The 17,219-nt window shown below is 41.9% G+C and overlaps 1 protein-coding gene across 2 annotated transcripts in view; it reads left to right on the top strand.

The window, feature by feature from the left end:
- The window catches only part of Dgkd (diacylglycerol kinase delta), a 99,121-nt gene that overhangs the window by 30,874 nt on the left and 51,028 nt on the right, over nucleotides 1–17,219 (top strand). For both annotated transcript variants that reach the window (XM_075951289.1, XM_075951288.1), the window contains exons 2-3: nucleotides 1,411–1,521; nucleotides 2,952–3,032. In XM_075951289.1, the coding sequence (XP_075807404.1) occupies nucleotides 1,411–1,521; nucleotides 2,952–3,032 (192 nt within the window). The remainder of the gene's footprint in view (nucleotides 1–1,410; nucleotides 1,522–2,951; nucleotides 3,033–17,219) is intronic.

The raw sequence follows: 17,219 nt of genomic DNA, 5'->3' as shown, positions 1-17,219 counted from the left end.
TTTTTCCCCTGGTTTGGTCATGGGATAGCTGATATGGTACCAGGTAGGTACCAGAGCAGAGTCCATTCTGGTGAGCCTGTGGGTAAATATGGGCACATGCATCCCCCAAGCCCAGAATGTGCCTCAGGAAGATGACTTGTGTCAGGAGGAGAAGAGGAAATCCTAGTCACCATGTAATGGCCTGTGTGACTCTTTGAGTGATGGGCCCTGAACTTGACTTTGTGTGTTTAAGGGGTGAGGAAACTGGGGTTTGGTTTTATTGTCCCTCTACCTCCCCTATGATAAACAGAGTTCGAGGCCTAGTTACACAAATGTGCTGTCTTTGTATTTTGGCACATTTAAATGACCTGAGGTTTCTGTGTCTTGTTCACTTTGGTTTTATGTTACGAAGTTTTAAATATTCTCAAATATCTAAGTGCTTCATACATACACTATTTAAAAAAATTGCTTAATGGGCAAACCTGCATGGGGTTGCTCAGCTGTTTGCTGTAGTGTAAAGAAAATGCTGAATGCAGAGTTGGGTTCTTGTTCTCCTGGATACTATTTAGTTTTATTATCTTTTCTTTGCAGTGCTGGGGATCCAACTCAGGGCCTTGAGCATGCTAGACAAACATTCTATACTGAGCTATACCCAGCCTGTTTATTAATGTTGACTGTATTAGTGACTTAGTGGTTCAGGGCATCTGGCCATTCCTTGAGCATTTGAGTTCCAAGTGGTATGTAGGGCTCAGTGTCCACTAGGAGCCAAGTACATGGGACAAATGAAGGAGGACAGCTCTAACTTGCTGTTAACTGAGCAGGGGAAGTTCTCTGGGGAGAAAGAAATATTTTCTGTAATATAATGGGCTTATCAGTATCATGGGGAGGTGGGGGAGATGAGTGTTAGATGCTTATACTGACCTCAGAGCGATGTAGAGGACTGAGCAGAACACGGGCCTGGAGCCACACTGAAACCCAGAGCAATGGACGTGGACAGTTTTGGCAACAGGATTCTGAGAAATGGCAGGAGGCCAGAGAACACAAAGGCAGGGCCAAGAATAGCTGAAAAATACCAAATACTGAAGCTGGAGAATTTGCTGGTTCTGTGTCCCAGTTGTCCCCAGCTGCTACTTCCTGGAGTCCTTTGAACCTCAGTTTCCCTTTTGCTAATCTGCTGGGCATAGCTAGGACACATTTCGGGTCTCTAACACAGGTATTCTGTGGTCCCTTAGAGAACTGGTATGCTCTATCCCCGCCTTGCAGCACAGAGCTTAGCCTGCATAGAGGTCAAGGTCTGGGAGAGAATGAAAACTGTTCTGGTAGGCTGCCTAGCCCTTTAGAGGCACACTTTGCTCCTCAGTCATGACAGAGTGTTTCAGGGCGACGGGCACCTCAGAAATGCAAGCTCACAGTGTGCTTCTATGCTTTCAGACCATCCTTAAAGAGGGCATGTTGACCAAACAGAACAACTCGTTCCAACGATCCAAAAGGAGGTACTTTAAGCTTCGAGGACGAACACTGTACTATGCTAAAACTGCAAAGGTAAGGCCCTGTGAGAGGATCAAACTCAGGAGCCATCATTTAGGGACTGAGCACTTGTGCATAGGATGAATTCTTGCAAATCAGTTATTTCTAGCTTTTTTTTTGTTTTATTTGTTTATTGTTTGTTCTTTTGCTTGTTTTGATCATGCTGGAATTGAACCCAGGGCCTTGGATGTGCTAGGCAGATTCTACCACTGAACTACAGTCCTATTTTTATCTGGCTTATAATACTAGGTGTCAGGTTTTATTTGTCACTACGCATGCTTTATTTCTTGTAAAAATTATTTTTGTTCATGTCCCTTAACAATGGAAAAATGGTCACAAAACTAACTTTATTACAGTTAGTTTCCTTTCAGAAAGAAGGGTACCACAGGCTCATGGATCTTTTATTACAGGCTTAGAGTTCCTCAGGTCATTGGGCATTTTAGTGTGTGAGCAGAAATATTCAGGTCTTTATTTCAAAGCTTCCCAGCAGCTGGCCCTGGGTGGTTAGGTCCTGGCTATGTTAAGACTCAAAGCTGGATTCCCCAGGCAGGCAGATGTTGTCAGAGGAGCAGCTGGGATGCTGCTGCTCTGGTCCAGTGAATGTACTGTCAGATTTCAAATCCCAGTGTGCGGGCTGGTAGTCCTAACACCTGTGCTTTTGTCTCAGCATTGGTGGCAGTTCTGATACTTGGGCATTAAGAAAAATCTGGAGTCATTTTGCAAAGCATCTCTGGAGAGTTAGTTTGCTGAAATTAGAAATGGAACAAGGCAACATGTTTAGAAAGGCTTCTGACCACAGCCATGGTTATTTCAGTCCTATTGGTGGGGGTGGGGAAGATTTTCGTAGTTGCTAATCTTTTCTCTAGGGGTTCCAGGAGGAGGGGGCTGTGGCTTGGACCTTAGTGGAGAGAGGATGGGAACTCAGGGCATCCCTAAATCTGACTGGGCCTCTCTAATATTAAATTCCTGTGCCCTATTCCCTGATTTCCTTATGGCTGGGTTCCTCCTATTAGGGCCTGTCTCTTCTCCCTGTAGTTTTTGTTTTAGTTGGAACTTTTCTCCTAAATGTGCTTGCTGGAGAAATCCAAGCCAGAGAAATCCTCTGACTCTGAACCTTGACTTACTGTCTCAAATTTAAAAAAGGAAGCTCTGGTTTTGTTTGCTCCAAAAACAAGTATAGAAAGAAATGTCAGCATTGCTGTTGTAATGTACCCATTGATGAACTCTGTGGATTGAAAGTCACAAAATACTTGTGAAACATGCTCTTTGGAAGAGGCAGGTAGGCAGGTGGTTGCATGAGTTTCACATGGTGGAATGATCAAATGCTGAGTTTTCAAGGAACCTGGGCTTGTAGGGATGAGTAGGAAGAGTGGTGGATAGCACCACCAGTGCTTGGAATATGTCTGCCCTGGCTTACCTGAGACCCTCTGTTTGTATCTCTCCAGTCGATCATATTTGATGAGGTAGACCTGACTGATGCCAGCGTGGCAGAATCCAGCACCAAAAATGTCAACAACAGTTTCACGGTAAGATTCTAAGACACACCCTTTTCCAAGATTGCTTTTCTTTTTCATTGGAACATGGCATGAAGTAGTTCAGACTTTCTCATACCCTTCCTGATTTAAGGGATTTCTGGTAAATGTTGAATTTCATGCTAAAGGCAGTACTGTGGCTGTGACTGGAGAATAACAGAATTCGGTAATGTAAGCCAAAGCAAGGTCTAAATGAAATGTTTTTAAAGTGTTGCTGCTTATATATTAACATTTTTTTTTTTACAGAGACTATTTATATGTGTATTTATTTATTTGATTTTTTGGAACCAGCTGTGTAGACCAAACTGGCCTTCAACTTAGAGATCTGCCTGTCTCTTCCAAAGTGCTGGGATTAAATTAAAGGTGTATAAAGGGGTATACCACCACATCTGGTTTATTTTTCTGATAATTTGAGAAAGCCAGAAAAATTTATGCTAAGACAATTGAAAATTGACCATAATTCACCCAGCTTACAACATAGGATATTAATTTTTTTTTTTGTCTCCTGAGACAGGGTTTGTTTGTAGCTTTGGAGCCTGTCCTGGAATTCGGTCTGCAGACCAGGCTGGCCTCAAACTCACAGAGAGAGTCACCTGTCTCTGACTTGCCAGTGCTGGGATTAAAGGCATGTGCCACCACCGCCCAGTAGAATATTAATATTTTGATATAGTTTTTTTGTATTTGAACTCGTTCTCTTCCAAATTTGTAACAATTATGTAATACTTTTTTTTTTTTTTTTGTCAAAGTTCTAAGACCTCAAAGGCAGCCAACTACTCACTCTGGTGTCATCTTGGTTCAGGCTTTTTTTTTTTTTTTTTTTTGGCATCTTGAAATCAGACCGTTTTTTTTTCTTTTGAAAACTTTTGGTGACTCTCTCCTCTCATAGTTGATCTAGATATGCACATTATTTATATAGCACTTTCTTTTAAGACTTTATAAAGTCACAGGCTGACTTTAGCAGGATCAAGGATTACTTCTACTGGTGGCATTGGAATTTTTTTTTTTTAACAGAATTTCTCTGTGTAGCTCAACTGCCCTGGAACTCACTCTGTAGACCAGAGATCCGCCTGCCTCTGCCTCCTGAGTGCTGGGATTAAAAGCATGAGCCATCACTGCCCAGTGGCACCTTTAAAAGTTTATATTTTTATGACTAAGCTAGCTCGTATACACAGTATTTGTCTTCTAATTTCTAAGATTATTCTTTTAGGTGTTGGTTTGGGATTAATTTAGGCCTGTGAATGAATTGTTGATGCTGATGTTGGACCCATTGTATTTTGTGTTGGTGTAATTGCTGTAGGCTTTACCTTGTGTTTATTTAACTAGCTGGGCTTTCCTCATGACTCTCTTCATTTCCATTATCCTTAGAGTATTTGTACTTTTCCATTAATTTTGTTGTTTACTCACTGATTGGGGAAAGGCATTTAAACCATGTAGGTGAACTGTTCTTGGATTTGTGTTTTGTTTGCTTTGTTTTCTTGAGAGATTTTCTACAGCCCACACTAACCTGGACTTTATAAAAAGCCAAGACCACCTAGGACTCAGGCAGCAGAGGCAAGTGGATTTCAGTGAGTTCGAGGCCAGCCTGGTATACAGAGCTAGTTCCAGGACAGCCAGGACTACACAGAGAAACCGGTTTCATTAAACAAACAAACAAACAAACAAACAAACAAACAAATAAATAAATAGAAAAAAGAAGCCAAGACTAGTTGTGAGTCTCTTGCCTCTCTTCCCAAAGGCTGATATTAGAGCTAGTTCCAGGACAACCAGGACTACACAGAGAAACCTGTTTCATAAAATAAATAAATAAATAAATAAATAAATAGAAAAAAGAAGCCAAGACTAGTTGTGAGTCTCTTGCCTCTCTTCCCAAAGGCTGATATTAGAGGCATACACCATATGTGATTTATTTACTTGTTTGTTTGTTTTTTTAGAGACAAGATTTCTCTGTGTATCCTTGACTGTTCTAGAATTCCTTCTTGTAGACCAGGCTGTTCTGGAATTCACAGAAATCAGCCTGCCTCTGCCTTCTAAGTACTAGTGTTAAAGATGTGCGCCTGCACCACTGGCCTCATTTATTTACTTTTTAATTTTATTTTCTGATGTACTAGGAATTGAGCCATGGACTTTGTGCATGATAGTTTACTCACTGAACTATATCCCAGCCTCCCACTCCTCCCCCCAACCTTTTTTTTTTTTTTGAGACAGGGTTTTTCTGTGTAACAGTCCTGGCTGTCCTGGAATTTGCTCTGTAGACCAGGCTGGCCTTGAACTCAGAGATCTACCTGTCTCTGCCTCCCAAATGCTGGGAATAAAGGTGTGAACCACCACCCACCTCAAACCCTTTTTATAGTTTTTTTTAAGTTATTTATTTATTTATTTTTGTGTGTGTGTGTGTGTGAGAGAGTGTGTCTGCATGTGTTTGTTTACCATGTCTATGCCTGGTGAGTAATAAATCCCTTGAAACTGGAATTACAGGTAGTTGTGAGTTGCCATGTGTGTTCTAGAAATAAAATCTGGGTCCTCTGAAAAAAGCAGCAAGTTCTCTTAAGTCCTGAACCATGTTTTCAGTCCTTTTTTAGAGTTTTTAATAGGGCCTTTTTGTCCCAGTTTGGCCTGGGACTTACTATGCAGCCTACGTTGGCCTTAGGTTAATGCTCCAGCTTTAGCCTCTTGAGTGCTGGGACTGCAGGCAATGTCTTCTTTTTCTTTTTTAAAAATGTTACTTTTTAAAGATTTATATGTATATGTGTGTGCCTATGTGAGCTTATGCATTGTGTGTGCGTGTAGTACTCACAGAGACTAGAAGACAGTATCCATATTCCCTGGAACTGGAGTGAAAGTACCTGGCAGCTCAGGTCCTCTGAAAGAATAGCACATGTTCCTAACTTCTGAGCTACCTCTCTAGCTTTTTAAAATTATTTTATTTTTTAATTATGTGCATATATGTGCAGGCGCTGAAAGAGACCAGAGGCATTAGATTCTCCCTAGAATTGGAGATCCAGGTGGTTGTGAGCTGCCTGATGTGGGTGCTGAGGATTGATTCAATGGTGTCTTCATGCATTGGTCATTTCGTGAATTTCCATGTATAACATACCAGCTCTGGCCAACTTCTTGATCTCTCTTATGAGTCAGTATTTGTCACTGTTTTAATTTTCCCCATGTCTTATCATTCCATTGTATTTATATGCATCTGTTACTTAAGTTTACTCATTGTAAATATGAGAAATTTGAATGGCAATGTTGTTAATTAATCTATTGTAACTTAGGAGTATTGTTGCTCAAGTCCTCTTGTGACTTTGTGTCTATCTGCTTGGTCATAGACTTTGTTTCGTTCTTTGGAACCTTTGCTTGGTCATTGATTCAACAGGTGATTTTTCAGAGCTTCCCTGGGCCACATACTTGAGGGCCAAAGTTCAGCAAGTAGGGAGGGAGAGGAGTTCTTTTTATTAAACTTATATCCTTGTGGAGAATTGGGAGAATAAAACCAGAGTAAGTCCCCAGAGGAACCCAAGAATCTGCCTTTGACTGTTTTCTTCACCAGATAAAGGACCTGGATAGCAGGCTGTATCTCTCCTCTTTTTTCTTCTTCTCCTTCTCCCTGCCTTACTTTCCCTGCTCTTTCTTTAACAAAAGATTATTCATTTATTTATATATATGAGTGTTTATATGTGTACCATGTGGGTACCTGGTTCCCATGGTGGCCAGAAGAGGGCTTTGGCTCCCCTGGAACTAGAATCACAGATAGTTGTGGGTGCTGGTAACAGAACTTGGGCCCTCTGCAAGAGCAGCAAATGTTCTTAACCACTGAGCCATCTTTCCAGCCTCTCTTCTTCCCTTATTGAAGCAACAAAGAGATTTTGTTAGTTTGAAACAATAAAACATAGTGTTTAAAGTCTAGACTCTGAAAGCCGAAAGAAGTCCTGTCTCAACCTTACTAGCTGATGATATTGAGTGAATCATGTGACTTTGAGCATCAGGTTCTTCATCTAAGGAATGAAGTCTTTGGGGTTGCCTGGAGCTCCAAATTAATGAGTACAATGAAGGCTTGGTAAAGTGGTTGGTGTTAGTATCAGGATGATAGGTACCCACTGAGTAGTCAGTGAGGAAGCAAGAACAGTAAATTAATTTATTATATTATTTGGCTCCTAACTGGAGCTTCTTCTAGTTTGGTATCATTACATTTCTGAAATATTACAATTTTTATATTTGCTGAGTAACATCTAACTGAACACAGTTGCTGTAGATTGTTCTCAATTTTACCACACCCAAGGCCATATAGCCATATCATTTGATCCCTTAGGTCATAGAAGCAATACCAGTTGGGTTGAACCTTAAAGAGGAAAGACAAGTTTTACTGGAATGCTCCTGAAATAGAAAATCTTTGGAAAGAACTGTGCTCGGCTTGGTTTAAGGAGTGCTATAAATCTCGAGTGGCTCTTTAATTCTTGATGTAACTGGAGGGTCTGTTCTCCTGACTACCATCTTTGCTTGCTCTAACATGTCCTAGCATGATCTTACTCCCGCCACTGCTTTTAGAAAGTGCTAGATGCACAGTTGCCTGCTGGTCTTGTGTCTGGAGGGGCCTCCCTGTATCCTCTGGAGACCCTGTCCTTCTCTTGGAGATCATGTGAAGCTACCCATGTGAACTCTTGATTGCCTGTGCTGTGCTTAGGAAGCTGTCCTCTGCTCCTTCAGAGTAGTACCAAGCTGTGCTGGAGCATCCTTTGGGACTCCAAAGTTGCTGGTACTACCTCTAGGGACTCTAAAGTTAACTTACAAATGATATTTCAAGGCTGCCTAGGATTTGGGGGGTATAGCCAGGTTTAGGACCTCTCTTGAGGATACTTTATTCCACTCATGTGAGGTTGAATCATCACTTAGTAATGGGTGTCCTTGGTGACACTGTTTTAGGATGTCTTAAGTTTGAGGTCGAGAGGCTTAGGGTCCTAGCACCTTACCTCTGGGCTGACTGTCTCTGAGTGATTGCAGTTACTTAGAGGTCTTGCTGTTCCTTCATCCAGCTTGGGCATTAGGATGTGGGGCTGCTTCTTTCTTGGATCCTTTCTGGTAGATTTAGGGTCCTCATGTTTAGGTAGGCAGTTTTGAGGCAACCAGGGACAGCACTGGTTCTTTGTGTATGTCTGTGCACAGAAGCAAATTCAAAAACTTGATTATTCATGGGGAATGTGGTACTCATTTGACAGCAAGGAAGGCTTATACTGGTTACCAGATTTCTAAAACAAATAAATTGGAAAACATGTAAATTTTCGAAAATTTTGATTTTACTTTTTCTTCCCCCAACAGTCTTATATTGTAGCAAGATCTGTATTGGAAACCTGAAAAGTATTTGGTGAATGAATGTTCCCACTTTCTGGAAGATGTCTCACATGAGATATGAAATAACTAGTTATAGAGTCAATAGTAAGCAGGCTAGGAAAAAGCCCAAACACAGCCAGGCACTGTGTGTGTGTGTGTGTGTGTGTGTGTGTGTGAGAGAGAGAGAGAGAGAGAGAGAGAGAGAGAGAGAAGAGAGAGAGAGAGAGAGAGAGAGAGAGAGAGAGAGAGAGAGAGAGAGAGAGAACGAGCTGGATGTGGGTCCTTTGCAGGGAGAGAGATGTGGGAAGAGTCAGTGAAGAGAGAGAGAGAGAGAGAGAGAGAGAGAGAGAGAGAGAGAGAGAGAGAGAGAGAGAGAGAGCTGGATGTGGGTCCTTTGCAGGGAGAGAGATGTGGGAAGAGTCAGTGAATGTCTTAGGGTTTTATTGTTGTGAAGAGACACCATGACCACAGCAAATCTTATAAGGAAAGCATTTAATTGTAGAATGGCTTACAGTTCAGTGATTTAATCCATTATCATCATGGTGGGAAGCATGGTAGCATGCTGGCCAACATGGTGCTGGAGAAGGAGCTGAGAGTTCTACATTCAGATTGGCAGGCAGCAGGAAGTGAATGTCACACTAGATCTGGCTTGAGCATTTGAGAACTCAAAGCCCACCTCCTATTGACACATCTCCTACAAAGCCACACCTACTCCAACAAGGCCACACTCCGTAATAGTGCCACTTCCTATGAGACTATGGGGGACATATTTCTTTCAAAGCACTGTAGTTAGGGAAGAAGCGTCTGGGAGCATTTATTCATTCTGAAAACCACAGTTGTGCCTCTTAGGTACTGGGCTCCATGGATGGGTTAGTTAGTTATTCATTTTTCTTAAAGTGTTTGTTCAGAGTAACGATTTTAAAACAAGTTTAAAATAAAGGGATATGTCAAATTGCTATGGTTCAGCAGCTTTATTCCCCCCTTTAGTTTTTCCAAGAGAAACATTGTTTTGCTTTATGATGTTTGCTGTATGATGTGTTACATCATACAAGTGTAATTCTGTATTCTGCTTTATTTACCAGCTTGTGATAAATGTCTCCCTGTCACGAGCTTCTGTAACATGTGCTATCTGTAGCGGTAAGTCTTTTACCATGTCAGATGTTACAGTTTGCAAGTTAACTCCTCCTAGCACTTGAACTGAGGGGGTCTGGCTAGTCATTTAAGTTACTGTTAGAAAAGTGTCTCACATTAAGGAAGGGACATATGTGGCGGTTAATGTGGCTTCCCCTGCGGAGTAGCTCTTTCTGTCTCTCTGCCTTCTCTGCTCAGATGTGCAGCTTCTTTTTGTTGACCCAAGTACTTCTTCCCACCACCTGTCTTGCAGGTTGAGTAGAGACAGCTTCCCCCTGTGTCACCAGACTTCTAAAGGGAGCCCATGGTAAAATTCTTATGTGATATCCTCAGAATTTGGCTTGGTACTTTTGGTTGCTACCTCCACTCCACCATGAGCCAGCACTTGGTCATAAGGCCACATTGTGCAGCTGTTGAATATCCTTGTGGTAATTTCTCTGAAATAACCAGGTCAGAGTAACCCCACTGTACACACAAAGGAGTGAGTTCTCAGACTTGGGCTCAAGACTCTTTTTTCCCTTGGAAATATGGTGGAAGGACCTAACAGGATCCCTAAGTTTTATGAGATCTTCCTTGTTTATTTGTTTTTTGAAGCATGGCCTCACTATGTAGCCCAGGCTAGCTTGGAGCTTGTGATCTCCCAACCTCAGTCTCTTGAGTGCTGAGATTACAGGCATGTGTCACAATGTCCCATTTAAGAAAATCTTCTTTGTTAGCTCTGTGCCCAAGGGCAAGAGTCTTTATCTTTTTAGGTTTTCTTATCTGTGTGATGGGAACAATACTAGGATCCTTTCATGGTATTGGGTATTGGGTTGGTACAAAGCATACTCTATACATTTGCTGCCTTTCATTTCTACAATGACTGAGCCCCTGCTAAGCAGAAAAGTAATGGGATTTAACATGCTGACACTAAGCACTTAGTCTGATTTATTGGAATTCCAAAAGATTTCAAATGAGGCAGACTTTATAGATAGAGCTAACAGTAACACCTGTGGTCAGAGTGGATGTCGGGAAAGCAGTTTTCTCTCCTTAGGAGTTTTATGAATGTCAGGGTTCTTCCAAGGAACAGAGCTGATGGAGTATGGGTCACTATAGAGGAATCTGTACAACTAACTTATATGATCAGAGTTTGAATTGTCCCATAGTGGTGGTCTGCTGGAAAGCCAGTCAAACCAGTAGTTGTGCCGTCCAAAAACTAGGAATTTCAACAAGAGGGACCAGCAGTAGATGTAGCTTCAGTCTGAAGCTGACAGTCACTGGTACAAGTCATCCCAGCTCTGAGGAAGATGAGGCTCTCTGAGGTTTGCTAGCGTCCAGCCTACCTGAGAAAACATGAACCATAGGTTCAGAGAGAAACCTGGCCTCAAAGGAACAAAGAAGAGTAATAGTCAAGGATATACCACAGACCCTTTTCTAGTCTCTACTCATGTACACAGATGCACGCACCTCATACTCATATGCATACATTCACAAACAAAGCACAAAGCCTAAAGAATCTGGAATCTGATCTGCACAGGGATGGCAGGAGCAAAAAGAATATGCTTAATAAGAGATAAGTAAGCTTGTACCTGGAGGCTGAGGCATTATGATTATAAATTTAAGATCTGGACTGTGTAAGTATATGTAGGCGATACCTTTGTTTAATTGCTAACTGAGTGATAAAGGAGCTTTATAATGGAAGAATTGTTCAGTAGTTCTGTGTGTGTTTTGCCTTTAGGGTTGTGGGTAAGCAGTGGTTCCCTGGTGGCCCTGAGTTTCTCATCTCTTCACAGCAGATGTCAGCCTCTGGGTGATCAGGGCTGTTCCATTGTGAGGAACTGTGACCTTTATCCAGATTTCAACATCGTTTTTCTTTCTCAGCTTCTTTAGATTTCTCTTATTTCCTGGATAAAACCCCTAATCAATCACTTTGGCTCGGAGAAGGGAAAAGCTGTCCATACTTGGCAGATTTCCCCCTTAGGAAAGACTTCCTAGTTCCTGTGGCTGTTGGCCTGGGTCTGAGGTAGACAGAACTGCATTTGAGGGTCCTGGGAGCCATCTTGTAGGCCACGTGTTGTTGCTCTACAGTCAGGAGCCTTGCTTCTCCTCTGGGAGTGGGTCCTTCTTTGTGCTCAGCTTAGGCTCCAGCGTGCCTACCCATGGCCTCACATGCCATCATACCTCAATGAGATGCCAGCTACTTCTCAGCCACCTTCTCAGGTACCTGCATTTTTATGTTGGTACGGCCCTGCCCAGCAGTGTTGGGCCTGAGGTTGCCAGCTCTTGGCACAGGGTGAGGCAATCGTTTAGAGCCCACCTTGATCAGTGGCAGGAGCTTGTGAGAACCATGCAGAGGAACTTTTACCCAACATATTCCGTGCTTTAAAATTCATTCTGTGTTCTCCAGATCTAGAAGCAGGAAGAAGGCCAGGCCTTGTGCCAGGTTGGTGACCATGTGTTTACCAAATGTGTGGCTTTGTTGGAGGCAGTACCCATGCCTGGGCCAAAGCTGGTTCAAAAGCTAGGCTTAGGCCAGTTCTCATAGTCACTCTAAGCAGAGAGAAGACACAGGTCTACTTGGCAGCCAGGGGTTTGGTGAGCAGAGAGTGCATTGTGGATGTGGGGTGGATTGGAGTCTGGGTGTGCTGTGTGGTTAGGTTGTCAGAAGGGTTGCCATGGACAAAATGTAAGCTTTTTAGCAGACTGTTGTTGCATGTGCGTGTGTATGAAAATGTGTGTTTATTGTTAATATTCACTTGTCTTTTTTTACAAATGGCAGAGAAAATAAAAGCAGACAGTTGAATAACTGCCATTTGGTTCTAGTCAAAACTCTTAATGGTTTTATGAAGGAATTTTTGCTAAATGACAGGTGGAAAGGCCTTGGATAGTATTCTTTCTAAGAGTGTCTATGAAATTAACAACTAGTTGTTTTGCCAAGTGCCTTTTTTTTTTTTTTTGATAAATGTGCCTATGGTGTGATGGAGCCAAGTTCTGTGTCTGTATTGTTTTTGACCTTAGAAATATGGTGTCATTATTTAGAAAATTATGTGGAAAAAATCCTATCTGTCCCAGAGTGCCTAATATTTCAGAGAGCAGTGGTGTGATTGATTTATTTTCTTGAAATAGCGTGTTACCAAGTTAATACAATTCTCAGCCCTGTTTACTGACTCAGTGTGCCTTCCCTCCCATCTGAAGAAAACTGGAAGTCTGTGTGAGTCCTGTGTTCAGACAGAACTCTAGGAGCTGTTGGTGCTAGCTCTCAGAGAGATGTGAGGACGTCCTCCACTCAGCCTGCTGTAAAAGTGTCCTGTGCAGGGCTGCACCCAGGGCTAGGTCCAGCCCACTCCCGCCCTGCTGGACTTTGCTTTAGAGAGTTGGCACAGCTTTTTCTATGGGCTCATTGTTCATGGCCGCAAAGGTTAGTAAGGGAGGATCGGGACACTCCAACATTTGGAAGATAATTAGGAGTGGGGGTGAGGGGTAGGGGATTGGGGAGGTGGCTCTGTACCTTCTTTGACTTCAGACAAACAAACAAGCAGAAAGGCTGAAATGACATTGAACTTGGAAGTGGGGCCTTGGTGTGTGCCTTGCACCCAGCCCTGCTGACTTGTTTCTCAGGTGTCAGGCAAGAGCATGGGTACAATTTGCTGTCAGCCTTGTGCTGCCTTCTGAAGAGTGAACTTTAGGACCTGCTCTATTCAGGAAAAATCTAATCATACCAAAACTAGTTTGATTGTTTGTTGTACCCATAACTGGCTCACTGATTTGCCAGGGCAATGCCGATTCACATAACTGGTTGTAGCTGCCATAACACCATTCCTTATTTTTAGATTCCACTTTGATTTGCATACACTTTCTAGCTTGGATGATATGCTGTATGGTCACACTGATCACCAGAAAGGTTGGTAATGTTCTTTAATGAATGCTTCAGTGTGCCAGCACATGCTGAGAGTAAAAGATTTTTATAGCTTAATTGATACAGAAATGCATCATACATTTAAGGTATGTGAGTTTTCATATACATCTATCTGCTCAGGGACACACATATTGAAACTTGTCATAGTCAAGATAGTAAATATTTCTCTAATCTACATGGAAAGTAGAAAAAGACAAGATCTGCTGAGTACATTGGGAGTTTGGGAATCATGGGAGACGGTAGAAGGGGGTGGAAGGAAGGGAAGCTTTATGTTTAAGTACATGTGATAATTGTCTTTTTGTGTCTGGGTTACCTCACTCTCAAAATAATGTTTTTTAGCTCCATCTATTTTCCTGCAAAATTCAAGATGTCATTATTTTTTTCTGCTGTGTAGTACTCCATTGTGTAAATGTACCATATTTTCCTTATCCAATCTTTGGTAGAGGGACATTTAGGTTGTTTCCAGGTTCTGGCTATGACAAACAAAGCTGCTATGAACATAGTTGAGCACATGTCCTTGTGGCACGATTGAGCATCCTTTGGATATATACCCAAAAGTGGTATTACTGGGTCTTGAGGAAGGTTGTTTCCTAATTTTCTGAGAAATCACCACACTGACATCCAGAGGGGTTGTACCAGCTTGTATTCCCACCAGCAATGCAGAAGTGTTCCCTTTTCCCCACAAACTCTCCAGCATAAGTTGTCAACAGTGTTTTTGATCTTCGCCATTCTTACAGGTATAAAATGGAATCTCAGAGTTGTTTTGATTTGCATTTCTCTGATGACTAAGGGTGTTGAACATTTCCTTAAGTGTCTTTCAGCCATTTTAGATTCCTCTGTTGAGAGTTCTTTGTTTAGGTCTGTACTCCATTTTTTTTATTGGATTATGTGATCTTTTTGTGTCCAATTTCTTGAGTTCTTTGTATATTTTGGAGATCAGACCTCTGATGTGGGGTTAGTGAAGATCTTTTCCCATTCTGTAGGCTGTTGTTCTGTCTTGTTGACTGTGTCCTTTGCTTTACAGAAGCTTTTCAGTTTCAGAAGGTCCCATATATTAATTATTTCTCTCAGTGTTTGTGCTGCTGGGGTTCTATTTAGGAAGTGGTTTCCTGTGCCAGTGCGTTCAAGTATACTTCCCACTTTCCAGTGTGGCTGGCTTTATGTTGAGGTCTTTGATCCATTTGGACTTGAGTTTTGTGCATGGTGATAGATATGGGTCTATTTTCATTCTTCTACATGTTGATATCCAGTTATGTCAGCACCACTTGTTAAATATGCTGTCTTTTTTCCCATTTGATATTTTTTGCTTCTTTATCAAAGATCAGGTGTTTGAAGATGTGTGGTTTGATATCTGGGTCTTTTCTATTCAGTTTCATTGGTCCTCCTGTCTGTTCTTATGCCAGTACCAGGCTGTTTTCGGTACTTTAGCTCTGTAGTAGAGTTTGAAGTCAGGGATCATGATGCCCCTTTCTTTTTGTTCCCCTTTCTTTGATGCAGGATTTCTCTGTAGCTTTGGGGCCTGTCTTGCAACTCGCTCTGTAGTCAAGACTGGCCTCAGACTCAAAGGCATGTGCCACCACTGCCCGGCTCATCTTATTTTTCTTAATGGCATCTTTAGAATAAGTCTTTTGTGGAATTGGATTTGTCAACTTTTTAAGTTCTGCCCAAAAGATCCCTTTTGTTTCCACTAGAAGTTTTGTAGCCTTGATCTGTACACAGTTTATTTTATATTTGTTGTGAGGTACAGAGTTGCTGTTTTCTACATGGATGTCAGCTTTTCCCCTGAAGCATTTATTGGAGAAACATTCCATTCCATAGTTACCTATGACTGACTCCTTGATCAAAAGTCCAGTGACTGTGTATTTATGAGTCTATTTCCAGTTCGTACATGCACGCTTGTACTTTGAGACAGGATCTCACTAAGTAGCACAGGCTTGCCTCAAACTGTGTAGCTCAGACTAGCCTTGATCCCATATAATCTTCCTATTTAAAGTTAGGATCAGAGGCATGAGCAACCACACCTAGCTCTTTAGATTCTTACTCGGCTTCTCTGATCTGTATATCTGCCTATATCCCAGTCTCCTGCTTTATTTATTTAATATATATGTTTCTGTGAAAATATATCAGTGTACCACATGGTATCTGTGGAGGCTAGAAGAGGCCTTTGGATCCCCTAGAGCTGGAGTTGTAAGTGGTTATAAGCCAGCATGTCTGTGCTGAGAATTGAACATGGGTCCTCTGGAAGAGAAGCAAATGCTCTAAACCAGCTCCAGAAGATTGATTTATTTTATTTTTTAAAGACAGGGTGTCACTATATAGTCTTGCCTTGCCTGAAGCTTGCTGTGTAGATCAAATTGGCCTTGAACAGAGGTCTGCTTGTCTCTGCCTCCTGAGGGCTAGGATTAATAGCCTGCAGGAACCTTGATGTTTTAATAGTGTTCTAGTCTTTGGATATGGCATTCCTATTTTGTTAAGAGTTTTGCCTCTATACATGAAGTACATTGACTTGTATCCCCTCCCCCACTTACTTTCTTCCATTGTCTTTCTCTCTTTAATTGTCCTTTTTATTTCTGTCAAGTGTTGGTGCTGATTTAGTTGGCTTCATAACATCTTTAAAAATGTAGATTCAGTGGTTATCTGTTGTTTTCTGATAAACTTTATGTAAGTTTATGTCATTTCCTTCTTACATATTTACTGGAATTTACTAGTGAAACTTTAACTTTGGGCAAAGTTTTTGATAATACATCTTGATATTCTCCTTTTTCTTTTCTTACCATATTGATTGAACCCAGGATCTTGTCTATGTTAGGGTAGTGTTTTTTTTTTTTTTTTAATTTTCGAGACAGGGTTTCTCTGTAGCCTTTTGGTTCCAGTCCTGGAACTAGCTCTTGTAGACCAGGCTGGCCTCAAACTCACAGAGATCTGCCTGCCTCTGCCTCCTGAGTGCTGGGATTAAAGGTGTGCATCACCACTGCTTGGCTAGGGTAGTGTTCTGCACTCAGATTTCTCTCTCTCTCTCTCTCTCTCTCTCTCTCTCTCTCTCTCTCTCTCTCTTTCTTTTTTGGTTTTTCGAGACAGGGTTTCTCTGTAGCTTTGGAGCCTGTTCTGGAACCAGCTCTTGTAGACCAGGCTGACTTCGAACTCACAGAGATCTGCCTGCCTCTGCCTCCCGAGTACTGGGGTTAAAGGTGTGCGCCACCACTGCCCAGCATCACTCAGATTTCTAACCTTACCTTTTGATATTTCTGACAACGAATTCAAGTTTTAGAAATGAGCATCATTTATTCAGACTTAACTTTATTGCAGCTGTATCCTCTTCCTCTTCCTCCAGCTGTGTCTGTTGGAGGGAGAAGTGTGAGCTTTCCCTTTCTAGATCATGCCTGAACAAAATTGGGTTAACTGCTTTATTGTTTTTTAGTTCTATCCCTTGGGACTTCTGGGAACATGTGCTGTTTTCCCTTATGTGGGATAGTGTTGTAGCTGTGCATGACCAGGGGAAATGGCTCCTCAGTCACTATGACTGCTTCGACTACCTGCAATCCAGTCCCTCTTACTGTGGCCGCTCACATCCTGGTACATAAGACCTCCGAGTCGGGGTTTGTCCATGGGAAAAGAGGTTTTGAACTGTTTTCATGTCTTTTAAAAAATCTTAAATCCTGTAGTTAGAATGCCTTCATCTTTTCTTTTTAAGCAATCTTTTTGACACACCAAGAGGAATAAGGAAGCAATTGTAAGTTTGGTTAGAAGAAAAAGATGAACTGACTCTGTGATATCTGAGTGACATGAGGAAGGTGTGGCTGTAGAAGAGGAAGTGTCATCCCTTGGTACTTGTTCTTGTC

The sequence above is a fragment of the Microtus pennsylvanicus genome, chromosome 17 (assembly GCF_037038515.1).
Source record: "Microtus pennsylvanicus isolate mMicPen1 chromosome 17, mMicPen1.hap1, whole genome shotgun sequence".
NCBI lineage: Eukaryota > Metazoa > Chordata > Mammalia > Rodentia > Cricetidae > Microtus > Microtus pennsylvanicus.
This window is presented reverse-complemented; position numbering and strand designations above follow the sequence as displayed.